This window comes from Leucopleurus acutus, assembly GCF_964270905.1.
Source record: "Leucopleurus acutus genome assembly, chromosome: 20".
NCBI lineage: Eukaryota > Metazoa > Chordata > Mammalia > Artiodactyla > Delphinidae > Leucopleurus > Leucopleurus acutus.
In genome coordinates, this window is record NC_139162.1 from 49,904,974 (window position 1) to 49,925,888 (window position 20,915).

General features: G+C 55.3%; 1 protein-coding gene across 1 annotated transcript; it reads left to right on the forward strand.

Moving 5' to 3' along the window:
- Nucleotides 1-13,279: 13,279 nt before the first annotated feature.
- GIPR (gastric inhibitory polypeptide receptor) lies at nucleotides 13,280-20,249 on the forward strand (the record flags this gene model as incomplete). Its single annotated transcript, XM_082862572.1, has 12 exons — nucleotides 13,280-13,351; nucleotides 13,689-13,788; nucleotides 14,257-14,364; nucleotides 14,868-14,971; nucleotides 15,647-15,750; nucleotides 15,936-16,080; nucleotides 16,840-16,999; nucleotides 17,208-17,268; nucleotides 17,588-17,657; nucleotides 17,781-17,869; nucleotides 17,962-18,100; nucleotides 19,908-20,249. 12 exons carry the CDS (start codon nucleotides 13,280-13,282, stop codon nucleotides 20,247-20,249), a joined length of 1,494 nt encoding a protein of 497 aa, XP_082718698.1.
- Between the last annotated feature and the right edge of the window lie 666 nt (nucleotides 20,250-20,915).

The following is a 20,915-nucleotide window of genomic DNA, read 5'->3' on the forward strand; positions in this document are numbered from 1 at the left end:
TTAGCCCATTACCCCCACCCCAGGTTCTGATTCTGCCCTGGCTAACCCTCTGGCCACACCCTCAAATTCCAATCACTTCCCTCCCTCTGATTACCCCATTTCCTGCAGAAACTCCTCTGAGGGTCCTGCCCTGGCTACATCACTGAGACTCAATGGGGACTCTCCCCTTTACCTTAATAGCCACGCCCACAAACCTGGCTCCTCCCTAACTTCTACTCCGGCTCATCCAAGAGACGCTAATCATCCACGTCTCCTAGGTTCTAGTCCAGCCCCTTAATGCTTTGACCACGCCCCTCCGTGTTGGTTCCGCGTTTCCATGCCTCGCAGTTCAACCACGCTATCTCAAGATTGGTCTCTCCGAGCCTCCGGCACTGTTTCCGCATTCTGAACTAGATGACCGCCCTTTAGGTTATCACCTCGTGGCCTGGGGCATCATGCTAAATTCCCCATCCTTTTCCAAGCCTAACTGGGGTCCTGGCCCCACCCGTTGTGTCACGACCCCGCTTCGGACACCTACCCTTCCTTTTTGGCGCTACAATTGCTGCTAGAGGATGTGGTGCGGCTGCGGGGGTCCTCGCGGCGCACTGAGGCGAGGCGCTCTGGTGACAAGTAGCGGCGGGCACTGCGAATAGAGAGCACGTAGGTAGGGGCAGAGCCCGCGAGGCCAGGAGGCGAGTGCCGGAGGCGAGCAAGAACTTCCCCGGACCTTCCACTGCTGGTGTTCGGACATATGAGTCCAACCGTTTCCACATAAACAGCCTCCGAGGTCTTGGAGGAAACTGGGGATCCTGGCTTCCGTGACTTACCTGCGCCCGGAGGTCGCCTCCTTTTTGGGGGAGGATGGGGACGTGGCATAGCCGCCCACGCGCCGCGGGGGTCCCGAGCCATTGAGGGGCGTCCTAGTGGGAAGGCCTTTCAAGAGCTGACACACTAGAGGAATGGGGTTAGAGGACAGAAGGGGGTGAGTGTGAGGTCCTGGCCCCAGTCCCTCCCATCTCACCCCTCCAGTTTAGTGAAGATACCCGAGGCTGTGGTGCCTAGGCGCGGAGGCGCCCGGCCCTTGGGGGTGCCCCGCGCACGCAGAGCAGCGCCTTGCTCCTCGCATGCCCGCAGGCGACGCAGCGCGTCAGCCAGCGCGGCCTTTAGGACCGCCAGCTCGTCTTCCTGCAGCTGCAGCCGCTGCTCCAGCGCCGACACGCGGTCGTCCACCTCCATCCCGCTCGTGCCCGACAAATTGTCATCTGGAAGGCAAGGGAGCGCTGGCTGCGGGGGGCCACCCAGGAGCTACAACGCCCGAGGTGAGACGTCCCTTCAGCCTTCCCTGGTCTAATCCTAGGGCCAGCCACGCCCCCTTCCTCTCCAGTAACCTGGGGCTGGGACGCTTGGATGTGGGCCAAGAAAATGGGAAGGAAATCCCCGTAGCTCTCAGCCCTTGTCCGCACACTCCTCTCTGCTGCAGCGCCCTGGAGGCGTGACCTTAGGGAAGTCCCTTCCTCTCTAACCTTCTAAGAGACTACGAATCAAGAGCCTCTCGACTCTGGTTTTAAGATTCTATGACTAAGATGCTAAATACATATGAGTCATATCAACATTTTAAGGATGACACCAACTTTTCGCTAGTGAAACCAACATTCTAGAATTGATTTCCAATATTCTCTGACAAATATCAAGATTTTATCGCGGGTACTAACATTCCCTCTCTGTTTCTAAGACTTTCCAAGCCATAAAGGTCGTGCCTGGTCCCTCGCCTTCGCATTTCCTCCCCACCAAGGGGTTCGACACACGAGCCTGCTGCAAGGACAGAGTTTCTGCGGCCCCTGGCGGCAGATTTGGGAGTTGCAGGCAGCGCATCCAAGACCCGAGACCCACGGAAGGGAGATACCCGCGGGGATCTGACACCCAAGCTTTCTTCCCCGACCCGAGCTTCTCCCGTCTATTCCCCTCCTTTATTTGGCTTATGTACCCCATGCCCCTGATTCGGCTCTCCCTCTCCCCTCTAGGCCATGGGTGCAACCGAATAACTCCTCCATCTCCCGCGGGGCCCCCCCCACCCCGCCCATTTTTCCCGAAGTGGGAGGGGCAGAGGACCAAGGTGGTCCCCCCTTCCCCCTCCCTCCCAGACCACTCATACCCAGACTCATTGCTGGCAACAACCAAGAAAGCCCTGGCTCCCAGTCGGGTAGAAGTAAGGTTGGTACCATTAACAGGAACCGGGCGTGGAAGTAGCACCTGCCATCCCCTGTCCGTAGGCCGCCCCGCCCGTCCGCTGGGCTCCGCAGTGCAGCCGTCTATCCCGTCCCTCCCTCCCCTCCACCCCCCGCAGCCCAATCGCCTGCCTGGCCTTGCCCGCCCTGCCCCCCACCCAGCTCCTCTCTGGTCGGGTGCCTGGACCTGCATTGGAAGGTGGGGGCCTCCCGAGGTCTGAGGGAGAGAGCTGTCAGGACTTGGAACTCATAAGAGGAGGAATCTCAGGGTCCTGTTGGCAAAACGTTTTGCAAAAGAGGAAACTAAGGACGGAGGTTGGGGAGTGTGCAGAGATCACCAAAGGTCAAACAGCCAATAGGTGAGGTGCAGGAGGGCCTGGTCACCTCCTTGTGCCAAGACCCCTCTTACCTACCATTAATAATACTACCCCCCCAAATGAGATCTGTTATAGGGAGCTTACACGTGGCAGGCACTCTTCTTGCAAAACACTTAGCACCTCACCTGGCTCTGGTTATGTGCTCAGTAAATCCAGAATATAATTAACTGTTATATGGTACCCAGTGCTCCCAGCAACTCTAGCAGCTGTAGTATTATACCCATTTTAGGAGGCAAGAAGGTGGAAGGGGACTGAGACCTAGAGAGATGAAGGTGCTTGTGCATGGACACACAGCCTTTCAGCAGCAGAACAGGTACATGACCCCAGGCTTAGGCACCCTGTCAGCCTGCCTCTTAGAGGGGCAAAGGAGACAAAATAAGCATTCTGGAGCTCTGCCAACTCCAGTGGTCCCTGACACTGTGCTGTGTGCCCAGGGGAGTGAGCCTCCAAATGGAAGACAGTTCCTTCTCAGGGCCCCTGAGTGAAATGGGGGAGCTTTCACCTTGGCCCTTCAACCCCCATCCAGAGAGCCAGCTGCATTCTGAGGCCTTGGCCTGCCCACCCCCCACCCACCATGACTCAAGTCCTCCGCTCCCTCCTGACCATTCCCCCACCTTCGGCATTTTTGCCCGGAAACCAGCCCCCACTTCCCACTTCTCCCATCCCTCCCTCCTCCCCTCTGCCTCCAGCTTCCCTCATCTTGGCCTGACTCCCACACTGACCTTTCTTGTATTGTACCCATTTGTCTAGGGAGAAGGGATGAGTCCTAATGGGTGGGAGGGGTGGGGCCTGAGGATTTGGGGGGGTATAGTCGAAGCAAAGTCCTCTGGTCATCCTACCCAGTCCCACATCCAGCCCACAAGCCAACACCAAATACCACTCTCCCCCTAATCTGTCCCTCTGCTAGGGAGAAGGGGGAGGGTCCCAGAGGACTGAGAGGGGATAGGGAACGCAGAGTTCCAGACCTCCAGGCCTCCCCCGCTTCTGCCCCAAGCTCCTGAGGTTCTGCTCCTTTCTCTCAGTTCAGACACCTCCGAAAAAGGGGAGGGTTGAAGAGGGTGGGGGACTGGGATCAGGGCTTTGGGGATCAGGGAGCTTGCTCTAGGGTCAGGGTCCTGCTAGGGGAGAAAGGAGAATCTTCAGCAAGGGGCCAGGATGGGGACTTGGAAGGAGGAGGTTGGGGCAGGAGGAGATAGGTCCAGCCCTGGGCGGGGCCAGGGTCGGAACTGAGGAGGGGTCTCACCGTTGCAGTATTGAAGCAGGGAGGATGTGTCGTAGAGGCCGCAGAAGGCCGGGCCGCGCTCCGCCATCGCCCCGCCACAGCCACCGCCAGCCCCCCCTGCCCCAGCTCGGGCCTGGGCTCCCCCCCCAGGTCCTGCCTCCCGTTGCCATAGCAACGCCCTTCGTTCCAGCATCCCCGGCTCGGCCTGCCCGGCATCAGGCGGCCGACGCCGGGCCTGGCACCGGGGTCATCCCCCAGGATGCTCAGAACGGGGGGGGGGGGTCGGAACACCCCCTGCCAGGCCCCCCAACACAATCTTAGGGCCGGGATTGGCTGACCCGAGATCCCCCTCGGTACTGTCTGGTCCCGCCCACAACAGGCGCGTATTCTCTTTAGACACCCCCGCCTGTTCAGGACCAATGAGAGCCTGTCGCGCAGGCCCCCTCCGCCAATAGGGGTGCAGAAGGTTTGGAAGGGGCAGGGCCTTCTCTGCTTTTCAGCCCGAAGCATAGCCCCCGGCTCTTAGAGGAAGATAGGGTGGAAGAAGACACTCCACACCCCGCAAACCTCCTTAATCTTTTATTGGATTTTCGAGAAGCCACCTTGCAAGACTAGAGCCTGACCCTAGAGTCTCAAATCCGCCCAGATATCCACTAGCTCCGCCCTGGAACTCTTATTCTAGCTCATTTCTTAGAACTCTTGTTTATTCTATCTACGCCCGCCCCCAGGGCTCTTAACTCCACCCCCAGAATTCTGAGGGGGGAGTTAAAGTTCTATTCCCGCCCCCAGAGCTTTTGGCACCGCCCCCTAAGCATCTCAGGGCGATGGTGTTTGGCCCAGAGCCCTTGACTCGGCCTCCTGATAGGATTGGCTCCGCCCCTTAAGTTTATACCCCTACCCCCAAGTCTGTTAGTCCCTCCCTAACCTTTCCTTCCACTTTCCTATTGGCCGCCCCAGGCCCTTAGCTCCTCCCCTACAGCGTTCATCTCCCATAACCTTGTTATCCAGTCCGGGTTTTGACAAAGGCCCAGCTGTGATGCCTGGATGGCTGGCGGTGTCAGTCGGAGGCGGCTCCGAAGTTGGGGGGAGAGGGGAGGGTAGAAACGCTGACAATGGACTTAAAGAATACTGGATCACCTTCTCCAAGTCTCCATTGAGGGTCAGCATCTAGAAATGACCCAGAATATGCTTTATAGCGGTGGGAAGTGAGCCCAAAGCAGAAGAGATTTGCCTCTGGATGGACACAAGCAGGCCTTGGAAGCCCAGGGCTTTGGAACCAAATTGGCCTGGGTTTGAATCATGACTCCACCAGTTTCTGATTGTGACCTTGAGCCTCAGTTTCCACATCTGGAAAGTGGGGGGTCATATCGTGCCTACTTCTTTCATTCATTTGAAAGTTTGGGGACTTTCCTGGTGGCGCAGTGATTGAGAATCCGCCTGCCAATGCAGGGGTCACGTGTTCGATCCCTGGTCCGGGAAGATCGCACATGCCATGGAGCAGCTAAGCCAGCGTGCCACAACTACTGAGCTTGTGCTCTAGAGACTGCGAGCCACAACTACTGAGCCGGCATGCCACAACTACTGAAGTCCACGCACCTACAACCTCGCAACAAAAGAAGCCACTGCCAGGAGAAGCCCTCGCACCACAACGAAGAGTAGCCCCTGCTCTCCGCAGCTAGAGAAAGCCTGCGTGCAGCAACGAAGACCCAACGCAGACAAAAATAAATAATAAATAAATAAATAAATAAATAAAAATGTTTACTGAGTGCCTATTATGTGCCAAGCTCTGTTCTAAGTGCTGGAGTTTCAGTGATAAGCAAGTCAGCCCCAGAGTTTGCCCTCGTGGTCTGTGCAGCTTGCGGAGGAAGTAAACCACAATACAGAAAACAAGTAAATAGTAATAGCTAACATTTATTGAGCACTTACTATGTGCCAAGCACTCAGTTATTTTCATCACCATTTTACAGATAAAGAAACAGGTACAGAGCTCGTAAGATAATTTCAGGTCCTGGCATTACAGAGATAAGATAGAGTGATATGGTCAGGGATGGGAGGGTGAGGCTAATTTAGAGAGAGTGGGGCCAGCAAAAGTCTTTCTGAGGAAGTGACATTTGAGCTGAGATGTAAATGACAAGAAGGAAGCAGTCACACAAGGCGGGGTGGGGGTGGGGGTAGGAAGTAGCTTCCCACGCAGAGGGAAGAGTAAGTGCAAAGGTCCAGAGGTAAGTATGAGTTTGGCATATTCCTGGGGCAACAAGAAGACCGGTGAGGATGGAGCTGTGGAGGAGGAGGAGAGCAGGAGGTAGATGAGGTCAGGGAGGTAATGGGCCTGCAGATCTTGCAGGACCTCGAAGATTGTGGGCAGATGTTGGCCGTTTGTCACTGTATCCTCCATAAGCCCTAGTGAGGCCACCTATGTAAATCACACATGAGAACAGTGCCTGGCACACAGTAGGCACACATAAATGACAGCAACCCCTATTCATTTCTCAGTGAAACCTACTATATAAGATCAACAACGGGTTCCAAGTGATGACCAAAATAGACGTGGGCCATTATCCTTCTACGATCACAGCTAACTGTGTTACTGACAGAAACAATGCAGGAACTCAGATTTCCTGCTTCCCAAACACCCATTTCTCCCACCCTCCACCTCCCTGAGCTCCAATTCTAGGAGAGGGGAAATCAGACTCCTACATACAGAACAGTGTGCAGCAGGCTGCAATGTGCTAAGGGCTGTTACCGGAGTGTCCCCAGAGGCCTGTGGGAGCCCAAGGGAGTTCAGATCCTGAAGGCTCTTGTGTGTTGGGGGTGGGAAGTGCAACTAGGTTGTGAATGAAGGAACCACAGCGGGAGGAGTTTAGGCTGGTGGGTTGTTGGGGCAGGTGACACACAAAGATGAGTCAGTCCTTGCTCTGTGTGCATACAGTGACCTTGGCCCAATAGCTTGGCTCTTCCTTCTCTGCCAAATGGGAGTCATCCCACCACCCACTTCCCAGGGGAGAAGAGCAGGTTCAGTGAGCTCATGCCTGTTAAGTGCTGCTCGGCACAGTGGGTTTTGGGTAAGGCTAATGGAGCTAGTTTTATTACAAGTGCTTTCTCAGATAGATGTTAAAGGCCCCGGGTGACAGGAGGGGGGAGGGGCAGCTTTGCCAGGGGGCTAGGAGCAGGGCTCACCGTCATGCTTTGTCTTTTCTCTCTGCCTCTAGGTTTCCTTCTCTCTCTTCTAGGTTTCCAGCTGCTTTTCTCTCTCATCTCTGTCTCTCTTTATGTCTCCGTCTGGAAATTGGGTCCTTGATGTATCACTTAGGAGCTAAGTCACCTTGAGAAGTTACTGCCTCTCTCTGAGCCTCAGTTTCTTCTTCTGGAAAATGGAAATGAAAATGCCTTTGCTACAGGTCTGTTATGAGGATCAAGTGAGATACATAGATGTAAAATGCCCAATATATGGTACAATCATTATTATTAATTAGCCTGATTTGGGACTGATTTTTTCTCAGCCTCTTTTTTATTTTTTTTTTTGACCATGCCGCGTGGCATGCAGGATCTTAGTTCCCCGAACAGTGATCGAACCCATAGCCCCTGCAGTGGAAGTATGGAGTCTTAACCACTGGACTGCCAGGGAAGTCCTTTCCTCTGTCTTTCTGACTCTTTCTTTCTTTGTGTTTCTCTTTCTACCTCTCCTTCTGTTAGTCTGTCTCCCTAAGTCTATACCTGGGCTGGGAGCTCCATGAGGGCAGGGCAAGGGCTATCTTGGCCATCCAGGCCCCCAGCATCACCAAGCCCAGGGCCTGATACATAACAAGTACCCAATAAAGTAAATTGAATCCAGCTCTGTGCCGAACCCGTGTTGGGTGATGCTGGGGACCCAGTAGTGACTGAGACAGCCCCAGCCCTGCCCTCGCAGAGCTCATGATTCAGGAGAAGAAATCATTATTTGTTGAGTGACTGAGCTAATTTTGAGGTGGGCTTGGAAGACTTGACCAAAATTGTGTGGAGGTATGTGAGGCGGAAAACACTGCTGGCGCCGAGGTTGGGGGGCTGGAAAGGGTTTGAAGAGTCGGGAAGTGATGGAGAGAAGGCTGGAGAGCTCAGCAAAGGCCTGGAAGGCTGTGAGAGGAGCCTGAGGGAGCCATGGCAGGTTCTGAGCAGGAGAGGGACAGGGACAGGTTTGTGCTTTAGCAGGACCGCTCTCACTGCCTGGCTGCTCTGGGGAGGTTGGGGATGGATGGAAAGGAGAGGGACACGACTGGGGCAGCAGAACAGGGAGAGAAGGGTCCTGGATCAGAGTAGGGGCTGGGAGGAGAGGGAGGAAGAGCCAGATTCTAAAAACCAGGAAAGGGGACTTCTCTGGCGGTCCAGTGGTTAGGACTCCACGCTTTCACTGCCGAGGGCACGGGTTCGATCCCTGGTCGGAGAGCTAAGATCCCACAAGTCGTGTGGTGTGGCCAAAAAATAAAGTTAAAAAATAAAATTAAAATTAAATAATATAATATAAAACAAAGTAAGTACAAACCAGGAGGAAAATGCCAGCCTGCTCTCCATGACGCTAGAAAATGGGCTTGAGGGATGGCCCACCACCACCAGGGGGCAGCCAGGGCTCCAGGTTTGAATGTCTCGGAGGCTCCTCCCAGGGGCAGGGAGCATTGCTCCTTGATCTGGAGGTGGTGGCAGGTGGGAGCTGTCTTTGGGGCCCCAGCGGAGAGCCCCTCTGCTCTCCTGCCCTCCCATCCTGGCCTCTTGGTTCCCTGGAGCCCTCAGTCCACCAGCAAGAGATTATGTCAACACAGCCCCGCTGCTTCTGCCCGGGACAATATTTGCCCTCAGGATCTGGGAAGGTTGCTATGGAGACTGGGGACGTGCTGCAGGAGGGTGGGGGGCAGTGAGAGGGGAGAGGCAGGGTCAGGGGAAGCACCCCCACTCCTGGAAGAGGGTGAGGGGAGCCAGGCCTCATCTCTGTCTCATCTCTATCTGATTGTGTCTTTGAGAGTTTATCCCCATCCTCATTTATCTGTGTTCCAAGTCTCTCTGTCTCTCTGGACCGTTTCTTCGTCTCTGTCTCTGATTATCGCTCTGATACCTGTCTCTGGGTCTCTGTCTCTCAGGTCTCCTCTCTCTGAGTCTCTTTCTCTGTCCTTTTACTCTCTCTCTCTCTCTTTAGGTTCCCATCCCTAGGTTTCTCCACGTCTCTGTGTCTCTCTCGGTATTATGTCTCTATGTCTCGGTCTCTCTTCGGGTCTTGTCTCTGTCTTTCTGGGTCTCATGTCCTTCTTTGTCTCTGTCTCTCTCGAGTCCCATGTTTTTTGTGTTGGTCTCTCTAGGCCCCCATCTCTGGATCTCTGTCTCTGGGTTCCTGTCTTTCTCTGGATCCTATGTGTGTGTGTGTGTGTCTCTCTCTGGGTTTCTGTCTTTCAGGCCTTGTCTCTCCGCAGTCCCCAGGGGGCCATCTTGGCCTCCCATTTCTGGCCTCAGTCCCTATGGGGCCCCCCTCTCCCCATCTCTCTCTGCCTCATTTCTCCTGCACCATCTGCCGGCACTCCAGGCCCCTGCCTGCTCCCCACAGGCTCTTCTTGGCCAGGCAGCCCCAGGGGGGGAGGCACAGGTCCCTCAGCTTCATCCTGAGGTGGGGGGAGGACTGCCTGGTCAGGCCTGGGGTGGAGGGAACAACAGCCTGGAGACCCGGGACCAGGGGACATGGAGAGAGAAAAACAGACAGACACCCTGAGAGGAGATAGGAAAAGAGGGATGAGAACGGAGAAAACTTCAAGACAGGCAAGAAGAGACTGACCTGGAGAATGGAGTGAGCAAGAGAGATGAGGAGGGGGCGAGAGGGAACCTGGAGGGAAGAGAAAAGACAGTCTAGCCGACAAGAGCAGAAGACAGACAAACTGAGTGCGGGCTTAGAGGAAAGGAGAAAGGAGACATTCAGACCGAGGAGAGAGGAGATGGCGTGGAGAGAGATGGATGATAGAGAGAGAAGAACAGGGGGACAGGGCAGGGCTGCTTCTCTGCCTGCAGCTTCCAGAAGCGCTGAGCGTGGGGATGGGGGAGGGCCCCTGTGGCCACCCCTGTGGCCCTGGTGCCTCCTCCCCAGACCCTGGGAGATGTAAAAGCCCTCAGGAGGGCTGAGATGGGCAGGGGTCCAGTCGGGGACCCAGGCATCACCCCTCCTGTCCTTCACGCCCACCCCCCACCCAGTGCTCTGTTCTGCCCTGTGTTTTCCCAGAGGGACTTGATGAGGGAGGGGCGAGGGGCTCTGAGCCCCGCTGCTCATCTCCCGGCTCCTGCCTTGGTTATCTCTCCGCAGGGTCCCCGTCTTTCAGGCTCTCTCTCCCTCCACCCCTCCCCATCTCCATCTTCCAGTTTGTATCTATTCTCTCTCTGTCTTTCTCCCTCTCTTGGTCCCTGTTTTCTCTCCCCTGTTTTGTTTTGTTTTCTCTCTCTCTCTCTCTCTCTCTCTCTCTCTCTCTCTCTCTCTCTCTCTCTCGGTATTTGTCTCTACTTTTCTGTCCTTTTCTATTTCTTTCTCACTATCTGTCTCTCTTAGTCTCTGTCGTCTCTGCCTCTTCCTGTCTCTGCCTTTCTCTGCCTGTCTCTGGTTTTCCTTGGTCCTTGGTTTCTTTTCCTGTCTCTCTCACCACCTCAGTTCCTCTCCTCTGCTTCCCCCTCCTGCCCCCAGCCTCTCTCCTCCCACTCTCCAGCCTCCCCCCACCTTCCCATCCCTAGCAAGTGACCCCCAGGCCCTCTTGAGGCCAAGAAGAGACTCCCTCCCAACTCCAGCCTCTTCCCGAGGTGCCGGGCAATCTCAGACCCCTCCCCTCTCCACTTCAACTGAGACTTTCCCAGGACCCAGAGGGCGCCAGGAATGTGAGGCAGAGAGCAGGGAGGCCAGCTGGAGGTCAGGAAGCCAGGACCCACCCATGTCAACCCCCCTCCCCCAGACTGGTCTCCTTTTAGCCTCTGGTGCTGGATCTCACGCCACCCTTACTCCCTGCCCCTCCTGGGGCCTCTGGGCCTCAGTTTCTCCTCTGCAAAATGGGCAGGCTCACCTCTGTCCCATTTACCTCACAGCTCCCCAGGGAGTGTGTGCTCATGAATGTTACTAGTATGATTAACGTGCAGGAATTGGTGATTTGTATTAAAGGGGGAAGCGAGTGCTGAGAGCCGGGACGCAGTTTCTAAGCCAAATATTCTCCGCATTTCAGAGCAAAGGAAAAGACTGAAAGTGGAGATTGTGAGGGGGCGTGTGATTCAGTGGTGACTGTGACCAGATCACGTGAGGCTATGGGTTCGTGTGTGATCATGGGATGATGATGTGTGATCCTGTGGAAAACTGTGTGACTGGGTGTGACTGTATGTGACTTGTGAGTGCGGGTGAGGCTGTGATGGAGTGTTGTATGTTTGTATGACCTTAGCACTGGATGTGACTGAGGATGACAGTGTGACAGTGTGACACCAGGAGCTCATGAGAGTGTGCCTTAGTGACACTGGGGGAATGTGTGTTGTTGGAATATGACTGTGGACTCTGTAGGTGATTATGTGAAGTGTGTGACTCGATGTGTGAGCGTGTTAATGGGCGGAGTTGTGTAACATTGTGTGTTACCTTCAGATCACGTCATCAAAGGATTGTATGACTGCGTGAGGAACCATATAACTGTCTGCTTTTATTTCGTCGACCATCATTCTTTGAGCCTCTGCTCTATGCCCCAACCTGTGCTGAGTGATGCTGGGGACCCAGTGGTGACTGAGATGCCCTGGCCCTGTCCTCATAGGTTACACAGGCCAGTGGGGGGAGACAGACGGTGTTTGTGATGTGACCTAGTGATGGTGTGAATGTGTGTGTGATGGACACTGTATCATTGGGACTGTGGGAAGCTGTGATTGTGTTTCCGTGTGAGCAGAGGAGTCCACGCCCCAGGTATGTGGCTGTGTCACTGCGAATGACTGTTAGCCTGTGGGGGAGACTTTGGGTCTCTGGGTGTGACGCTGGATTGTAGGACTGTAAATGAACATGAAGAACATGTTCTGTGAGGAACAGTGTGTGAGATTCTGTGTCATGCCTCCCTGCGGCTGGGTGTATGGGATTGTGCGTGACACTGTGTGTGACTGCGACTCCGTGTGCAGTGGCTGAGTGGGACGGGTGGGACAGTGTGAGAGGCTGTGCACCCTGGGAGGGGGGGTCCTCAGGATGATGACAGTGACTGTTCTCCCACGTGACCCTTGGCTGTGAGTGGCTGTGACACTCACACGCAACTGGCCCCCTGTGCTGGGTCTCTGCCCCAGCTCCCCCTTCCTGTTCCTTGGCCCGCCCTGGCCCCGCCCCCTCCCACCACCCCAGACTGTCACCTCTTCCAGAGCCCAGGCGAGGCAGTGGAGGCAGCAGCGTCAGAAGCAAGTGATCGAGAGGAGGGCTGGGGACAGGTGAGGGCTCCCCCCATCCCAGTCCGTTCCCCCTGCCACACGTCCCCCTCAAGTCTCTGGGCCCCTCTTTCTGCATTTCTTAGCCTGTGCTTTTGTCCCTCCGCCCCTCTGTGCCCACAGTCTATATCCTCCTTCTGTCTGTCTCTCAGCATCTCTGTCTCCATGTCTCACAATCTCTGTTTAGCCTCTAGATAGCTCTGTATCTCTGCCTCTTTCTCCCATTCTCTGTATCTCTCTCCACGTCTCTATCTCCTCTTTGTCTCCTAGCCCACATTTTTGTCTCTGTCTTCCTCTGCCTTTTGGTTTCTGGTCTCTTGCTGTGTGTCTCATCCTGTCTGTCTCTGTGTCTCTCAGTCTCTATATTTGTCTCATGTCTCTGTGACTCTGTGTCTTTCTGGGGCTCCAACCGAGATCCTCCTTGCTTTCCCCTTTCCCTACATGGTGCCGGCTGTGGGGTGTTGGGGGTTAGACCGATTTCCAGGCATCTGGACCCCTGCAGACCTAAGAGGGTCTGATGCCTCTCTGGTCCCTAGGAGAGGATTGTCCCGCTGACTCTGGGTTTTATCCACAGTAGGGAAAGTTTGATACGGTCGGGTTCCTATCCGCGATTTGAAAACCCTTTGGGAGAGTGGGAACTTCAAGAGTCATTTCAAGCTCCGTGCCCGCCTCTCCAGGGTGGTCTCCCGGTTCCCCGGAGTCTCTAGGTCTATACTCCGGGTGACACTGGCGCTTTTGCCCAGCGCGGCTCTAAGGCAACCGCACTCTCAGAAAACACCCCCCTTCTACCGCCGCTGCCCCAGAAACAGCCGGGAGCGGGCCCGGGAGTCAGGTGTTGGATCTCGGTCTCCGCCCACTCCTCACCACTCCCGCCCCCCGCCCCAAATCACCACTCTTGGGGGAGGGGGGCGCTGCCTCCGGGTACCTGAATCCCTCTGCGTGGTGGCGCTGGGGCTGGGGGAGGGGGGCGGCGGCTCCTGATTCTGCCCTCGGACCCCCAGAGCCGGCTGCCCTTGCGTGACCGGACCCGTCGCCCCCCATGCCCTGCCTCTCACACGATGCCGAGCTGTCCACCCTGGTGGCTGCTACTGCTGCTCTCGCTGTGGGAGCCGCTGCTCCGGAGGGCGGAGGTGAGAACCCGAGGAGCCAAGGAGCTCAAGGCTTGGAGGGATGTCTGGGGCCGGCTTTTAAGGCTTATCCCACTGGGAAGATTGTTTTAAGACCTCGCCGCCTCCTTCCCGTAAATTTCCTGAAGGTTTTCAGTTCCCCACAGCAACTCCCCTGGTGGTTTCTAGGCACCCCTCAAGACTTAGAAGAGGTTTCTAAGCCACCCAAGACTCCTGAGCAAAACAGGACAGCCCCTCCAAGTCCCTCTAGGGTGTTTCTGGCCCTCAGGAACCACGCTGCCTGGGAGCAGGGGTCAGCGCGGGGCGGGTTTGGGGGGGTCCACCCTTCCTCTTTTTGTAGGCAGGCTCTGAGGGGCAGACGGCGGGAGAGCTGTACCAGCGTTGGGAACGGTACCGCAGGGAGTGCCAGGCGACACTGGAGGCTGCGGCGCCCCCAGCAGGTGTTACTGTGGTGGAGATCTGGGAGCAAGAGAAGGGCTGGGGCTGAGAGGGGTGGGCTTGAGGCCGGCCTAGGACTGATCCGCGGGGCCTGAGAGAAGTCTGTGTTAAATGTGGGCGGCGTGGGAGTGGCCTGAGATGAACCTTGAAAAGGGAGGGGTCTTGGGCGAGGCCTATACTAGGTGGGTGGGACCTAAAGTGGACCGCGAAGAGGGAGTTTGGGGTGGAGCCTAGGAAGGGCCTTGCAGAGTGGGAAGCATCTGCGGCGGGAACTTGCTTGGTGGAAGGAGCCCAGAGCAGGGTTCGGATGTGGGCGGGGCCACAGCTGGTGGGAGGAGCTGTGACGGAGCAGGGACCCGACCACTCCAGGTGGGCGGGGCTGGGGCAGGGCTTGTGTGTGGAAGGCGGAGAAGTATTGGGCGAGAGGTACAGAAGGTCCGCCCGACATCTGGCCCCCACGCCCACCCCAGGCCTCGCCTGTAACGGGTCCTTTGATATGTACGTCTGCTGGGACCACACTGCACCCAATGCCACTGCCCGTGCGTCCTGCCCCTGGTACCTGCCCTGGAACCGCCATGGTGAGCTGCCTCGTGGACACCGGGCCCTCCCCTGACACAAAGAGCTCTCTTTTAACCCTGGCCCCAGACACCACTGCCCCGCAGCAATCCTGCTCCTCTTTGTCCGGCTGGGTGTCTCCTTCTGTCTGTCCACCCCTGGCTGGGTCACCGCATAATGCCCCTTCTCTGTCTCTGTATCTCTCTGAGGACCAGCAGGTTCTTATTTTCTCTCCTTTTCATGAGTCTGTTTCTGCACATCTTGGTCTTCCTTGCCTAACTAGCTGTGTGACCTAGGGTAGTTTATTTAATTTCTTCACGTCTCACTTTCCTCGTTTGTAAAATGATGTTTATGATAGTACCAAGTTCACAGGCTTGTTATGAATATTAAACTAATTGATACGTGTATAATGCTACACAAGGGTTTATCATCATCATATCACTGGATCTCCCTCTGCCTTCGTCTCACAATTTGTCTTTCTGCCTCCATCTCTGTGCCTCTGATCCCCTCCCTTGTTTCCCCACAGTGGCTTCAGGCTTTGTCCTCCGCCATTGTGGCAGTGATGGCCAATGGGGACCTTGGAGAGACCATTCTCAGTGTGAGAACCCAGAGAAGAATGGGGTTTTTCAGGTAAGAAGAGGTGCGGGATTCAGGGTAGGATGTCCAGACATAGGCAGAAAGCAGCCTCAGACAGAGCCTCAAACCCCTGGTACTGTTCAGGACTCTGGGTTCCAAGTGATAGAAATTCAGCTCCTTGTTTGAAGGAGAAAGAAAAAGAAATATATTGGCTTCTGTGATTGAAAAGTATAAGGCTACAGCTTCAGGCACAGCTGGATCTGGGTGCTAAAATGATGTGGTTGGGAATCTCACCATATTGTTCCTCTGTTTTTCTGTATGATGGTGTCCTCTTTTCTGTGGAGTGGAAAAGGTGGCTCTCACTGGCACCAGGCTCACATTCCACCTACCAAGCAACAATGTAGGAAGACTGAGTTTTTGTCTCAATAGCTCTAACTTTATGTCCCAGGACTGACTGTCATTGGCCTGATTTGGGTCATATAACTGCCCTCGACTAATCGTTGTGTGTGTGTGTGTGGTGTAGTGTTAGATAGAATGCTTTGATTGGCTGGTCACATGCCCAGACTTGGAGTTCAGGGGCGGAGTGCCCCACTCAGACAATGGTAGGTGGATCCCCAAAGGAACACTGGGGTGTGGGGTAGGAACAAAGAGCAGATATCTCTCCAGTACCTTTGTGGCCCTAGGGGAAGAACTGAGCTCTATTTCTGTGTCTTCCTGCCCCACCCCCAGGACCAAAGGCTCAGCTTGGAGCGGCTGCAGGTTGTGTACACCGTGGGCTACTCCCTGTCCCTTGCCACACTGCTGCTCGCCTTGCTCATCTTGAGTTTCTTCAGGTGGGACCCCCAGCCCTGAGCGGAGGCAGCAGAGACTGGGCTTCAGTTCTCCCAGTAAGATGGGGTAGTCAGGCTCCACCGGCAACAAGCATTTAATGGTGGTTCTGTGGGAAGGGCTGGGGGGTAGTTTAAGGGACTCTGTGTGGCCAAGGCCAGGTCCTCAGACTGCCTTCCCAATCCCCCAGGCGGCTGCGCTGCACTCGCAACTACATCCACATCAACCTGTTCATGTCTTTCATGCTGCGGGCAGCAGCCATCCTCACCCGAGACCGTCTGCTTCCTCCACCTGGCCCCTACCCTGGGGATCAGGCTCCTATCCTGTGGAACCGGGTGAGCACCGTCTCTCTCTTTCTCAAATTGGGATTCTCTCTCCTCTGCTGAGGCCAGAGGGTTTCCATTCCATTTACTACCTCCTACCCTATCGACAGTTAATCTCTCTTGACCCTTCCAACACAATTGGAGAGGGACCCTCCTAACTCGGCCTCCCCCATCATTGAACTCTCCCACCCCATCACCTCCTCTATTGGAATTTTCCATTCCCGTTCTCTCAGTATCTCACCCATCGTTGGACTTTCGCACCAATGAGAGAAATCCCCTGCTAGAGGTGAGACGGTGGCAGGATGGGAGAAACTAACTAGTGGGGGGATTTGGTAGATACCAATTTGTTCCTGAGAGACAAGGTGGGAGAGACTAAACTCTAGGGACAGCGGGGAGGAAACCTATTAAGTTGGGCCATACCAATTGTTAAAAAGCCAAGGGGTGGGAGAGTCCATATGCTGGCGGGACATGAGAGAAAACTTTTGAGAGGTGGAGTAGTTGAGTGAAATTCTTAGAAGGAGATGGGGTGGGAGAGGCCATATTTGGGGGGATCTGGGGGGAACTCTGATAGCAAGATGTAAGATACCAATTGTTAAAGAGGTTAGACTGGGAGAGTTCATATAGGGAAAGAGAATAGGGCGAGAGAAACCAAAATGACATCATCCTTTGGTGATATAGAATGACAGGAGAATATTTGATGTCAAGAGACGACAAGAGATGGGGGTGGAGGGGGCCCTGACTGCCCCCTTCTCTTGTCTGGCCACCCCCTAGGCCCTAGCTGCCTGTCGCACGGCCCAGATCCTGACCCAGTACTGCGTGGGTGCCAACTACACGTGGCTGCTGGTGGAGGGCATCTACCTGCACAGCCTCCTGGTGCTTGTGGGAGGCTCCGAGGAGGGCCACTTCCGCTGCTACATGCTCCTCGGCTGGGGTGAGCCCCGACCCTGTCCCCTGCCCAGCCCAGCGCGCCTCCCGTCTCCCCAGCTACCCTGCTGGTCTACCTCAGGGGGTCTCCTCTCCTCTCTAGGCTTCTGCCTCCCCTTCCCGGCGGGGGAATTCCTCGGGTCTTGGGCCTGGCGGGGCCCGTGCGCGCTCTGACAGCTGCGGCGGGGTGGGGGGCGGGGGTTGGGTCTGCACAGGGGCCCCCGCACTTTTCGTCATTCCTTGGGTGATCGTCAGGTACCTGTACGAGAACACGCAGTGAGTCGTGGGTCTGGGGCGGGGCTTGGGAGGTGGGCGGAGCTTTGAGGGACGCGGGAGGGGTGCGATGGAAACGTGGGGAGGTTCTAATTGCACCTAGGGACCTGGGTGGGTTCTGAAGGAACAGGTCGCTTAGAAAGTTGGGTTCCAGGACTACGGGAAGGGGAGGGATGAGGGCTGGGCCTAAATAGTAGCGGGCGGGGCTTTAAGGAAATGTGGGTGTGGCGTTAAGGAAGGTGGGCGGGGCCTGGGGAGTTCAAGTGCTTAATTCGTCGAGCCTAAGGTTTTCTGTCCCTTAGCTCTACTCCCCCTCCTCCAGGTGCTGGGAGCGGAACGACATCAAGGGCATTTGGTGGATTATAAGGACCCCTATCCTGCTAACCATCTTGGTACGGCCGGCCCCACTTCTTTCAGGCTGGTCTCAGGGATTTCCTGTCCTGGGAAGCCGGGGCGGTGGGGGGTAGGCCTGAGAGGGGGGAACTGGCTCAGTCTCTCTCTCTCTCCCCCCGCAGATTAATTTTCTCATCTTTATCCGCATCCTTGGCATCCTCGCGTCAAAGCTGAGGACGCAACAGATGCGTTGCCCAGACTACCGACTGAGGTGAAGGAGGGCAGTGGGGACGGAGGGGAAGGTGGCTGGGTGCAAGATGGGGGACCCGGGGCCGTGGGACCACTGCCACCCTCTACCCCCAGGCTGGCTCGCTCCACGCTGACGCTGGTGCCCCTGCTGGGCGTCCACGAGGTGGTGTTTGCTCCCGTGACTGAGGAACAGGCCCGGGGTGCCCTGCGCTTGGCCAAGCTCAGCTTTGAGATCTTCCTCAGTTCTTTCCAGGTGCTTAAGCAGGGTGCAGGGGCTACACCCTTTGACTTGGGGCCCTCCTACTCAGAGGGGCACGAGGGTTACAATCATCCTCTGGCACAGCCACAGAATGGGGTGTGAAGATGGGATTTTGTTCATTCATTCTACACAAAATACTGAGCTAGCGCCGTCCCCGGGCTGGGGAAGCAGCAGAGAGGAGACAGGAGACCAGGCAGCCCCAGCAGTACTGCCTCCCGGTTAAGATAGAGGGCTTTGAGGCCAGCCAGGGCTGGGGCCAAATTTGGGTTGTCTCTCCCAGCTCTGTGGCCTTCACCTCAGGGCCAGGGCAAGGGTGAGGCATCTGAAGTGCCTAAAGCGCAAATTTTAAGGAAGGGCTCCCTGAAGTTGAAGGCCCACCCTGTCCGTGCTTGCCCTACCCTAGCCTCCACCCTGCTTTTTACCTTGTTGGGCCTCCGTTTTCTCATCTCTAAAGTGGGGACAATACTCGTCTCATTTCATAAGGCTGTTCATTCATTACATTCAGCAAAACTTTATTGAACACTTACTATGTACCAAGCACTCTTCCAGGCTTACTATGGGGATACAGCCAAGAACCAAATGGTGCCTGCCCTCTAGTGAGAGAGACAGATGCTAAAGATACTATATAAGTAAAATATACAGAATGTCAGATGGTGAGACATGCCTAAAGGAGGGGGGAAGAAAGCAAGAAAACAGAGATGAGGAGCCAACAAAGAAGGATGGGGTTATAGACAGGGGGTCAGGGAAGGCCTCGCTGAAAAGACACTGGAGCAGAGACCCAAAGATGAGGGAACAAGCCAGGAAGATATTTGGGAAAAATGTTCCAGAAAGAGAAACGCGAAGTGCAAGATCCCTGAGGTGGGAGAGAGTACCTGTCATGATGGAAGAAGGTCAGCATGCCTCAGCAGGGGGAGCCAGTGAGACCAAGCGGGGGGGGGGGTGGTGGGGGGGGGAAGGACAGAGGTGAGATACCTGGGCAGATCCTTGAGCCAAACGAGGACTTTGGATTTTCCTCTGAGTGAGGTGGGAGCCAAGAGAGCAGAGGGACGTGATCAGAGTTAGATATTAAAAGGATCGTGGAAAGTGATAAGAAATATCTTAATAATTACACATAAAATAATTGTCTTGCATTAATATATCAATTACTTTCTTAATTATAAATATACTTTATATTTATTTAAATTTATATTTAAAATATGTATAAATTTATATAAATATAAAACTAATTCTTTATTAAAGTTTATAAATAGGGAATTCCATGGCGGTCCAGTAATTAGGACTCCGTGCCTTCACTGATGAGGGCCTGGGTTCGATCCCTGGTTGGGGAACTAAGATCCCACAAGCCGCACAGTGTGGCTAAATAAATAAAATCATGTAGTAAGTTATGATAAAATTCAGAAAAAGGTTTAACTATGTGCCACGCACTACAGCTTCTTGCATATTAATAATACCTCAATTCTCACGACCACCACTGTATTATTACTCCATTTTCCAGATAAAGAAACTGAGTCACAGAGGGGTTAAGCAGCTTACCCAAGTGGGGAAGAAAGTGGGGAAGCGGTGATCACATCCAAGCAGGCTACCTCCGGGGTCACTTGTTCTTAACCTCCAGCCCTGATTGCTCAGCAAACTGGCGAGGGCAAGGGGGGATTCGGGAGCCAGGGAGAAGGTGACTGCAATAGTGTAGGACCAGGGTGGCGGCAGGCGAGGTGGTTTGGGGCCTGGAAGGGGTCAGAGCTCGTTAAGGGGTGTTTATAACCCTGCCCCTGCCCCCAATTTAACACCGCACCTCCTTTGGCAGGGCTTTCTGGTCAGCGTCCTCTACTGCTTCATCAACAAGGAGGTAGGGAGAGCCCCGGCCCGCCGCCCACGCCCTCTGCCGGCCGCGCAGGGAATGGCGCGCCCCGCGCCGCCTCTGAGCGCTGTCCCGTTGCAGGTGCAGTCGGAGATCCGGCGGGGCTGGCACCAATGCCGCCTGCGCCACAGACTCGGCGAAGAGCCGTGCCAACCCCCCGAGCGCGCCTTCCGGACCCTGCCCTCGGGTTCCGGCCCCGGCCAGGTCGCCGCCGGCCGCGCTCTGTGCTCGAGGACACTCCCAGGTCCTGGGGGTGAGGCCAGCCATGTCTTAGAAAGTTACTGCTAGGCTGCGGGATTCTTGGGTCCATTCAGTTAGCACGTATTTATTGAGCGCTTGCTGTGTACCAGGCCTGGTGTGGAGAGCGCTGGGGAAATGGGGCGGCGCGGGGGCGGGGGCGGAGGGGAAGGAAACAGAAGACAAGATCCCTATTCTCCTAGAAATCACAACTGAGTGGGGAAACAGACCGTGAGGATAAACCAAGTTACATATACGCTGCGGAACGGCTTATAAAGAAAAGTTAGAAGGGGACCTAGTGTGGTCTGGGGCATCTCTGAGGAAGTGACATTTAAGCCATGCCTGAAAGAGGTGAAGGAGACACCTTTGGAAAGAATTCGCGGCGAGATTCTAGGCAGAAGGAAGCACATCTGCGAAGGCCCTGGGGCGGGAAGGAGCTTGGTGGTGTCTGAGGAACAGAGAGGAGGCCTGCGTGTCTGGAGTGGGGTGAGTCAGAGCCAACAGATGGAGAGAGAAGTGGGACAGGGCAGAAGAGTGGGAATTTTATTTCAGGTGCACTGAAGGTTCTTTGGAGCGGCTCCTAATGGAGTGGGCTAAGTTTTTTAAACAGATCTCTCTGTCTGCCCTCTGGGGCAACAGATTATTAGGGGCAAGGGTGGCAGCTGGGAGCCCAGGGAGGAGGCTAATGCAGGTGGGAGGTGATGTTGGCTGGACCAG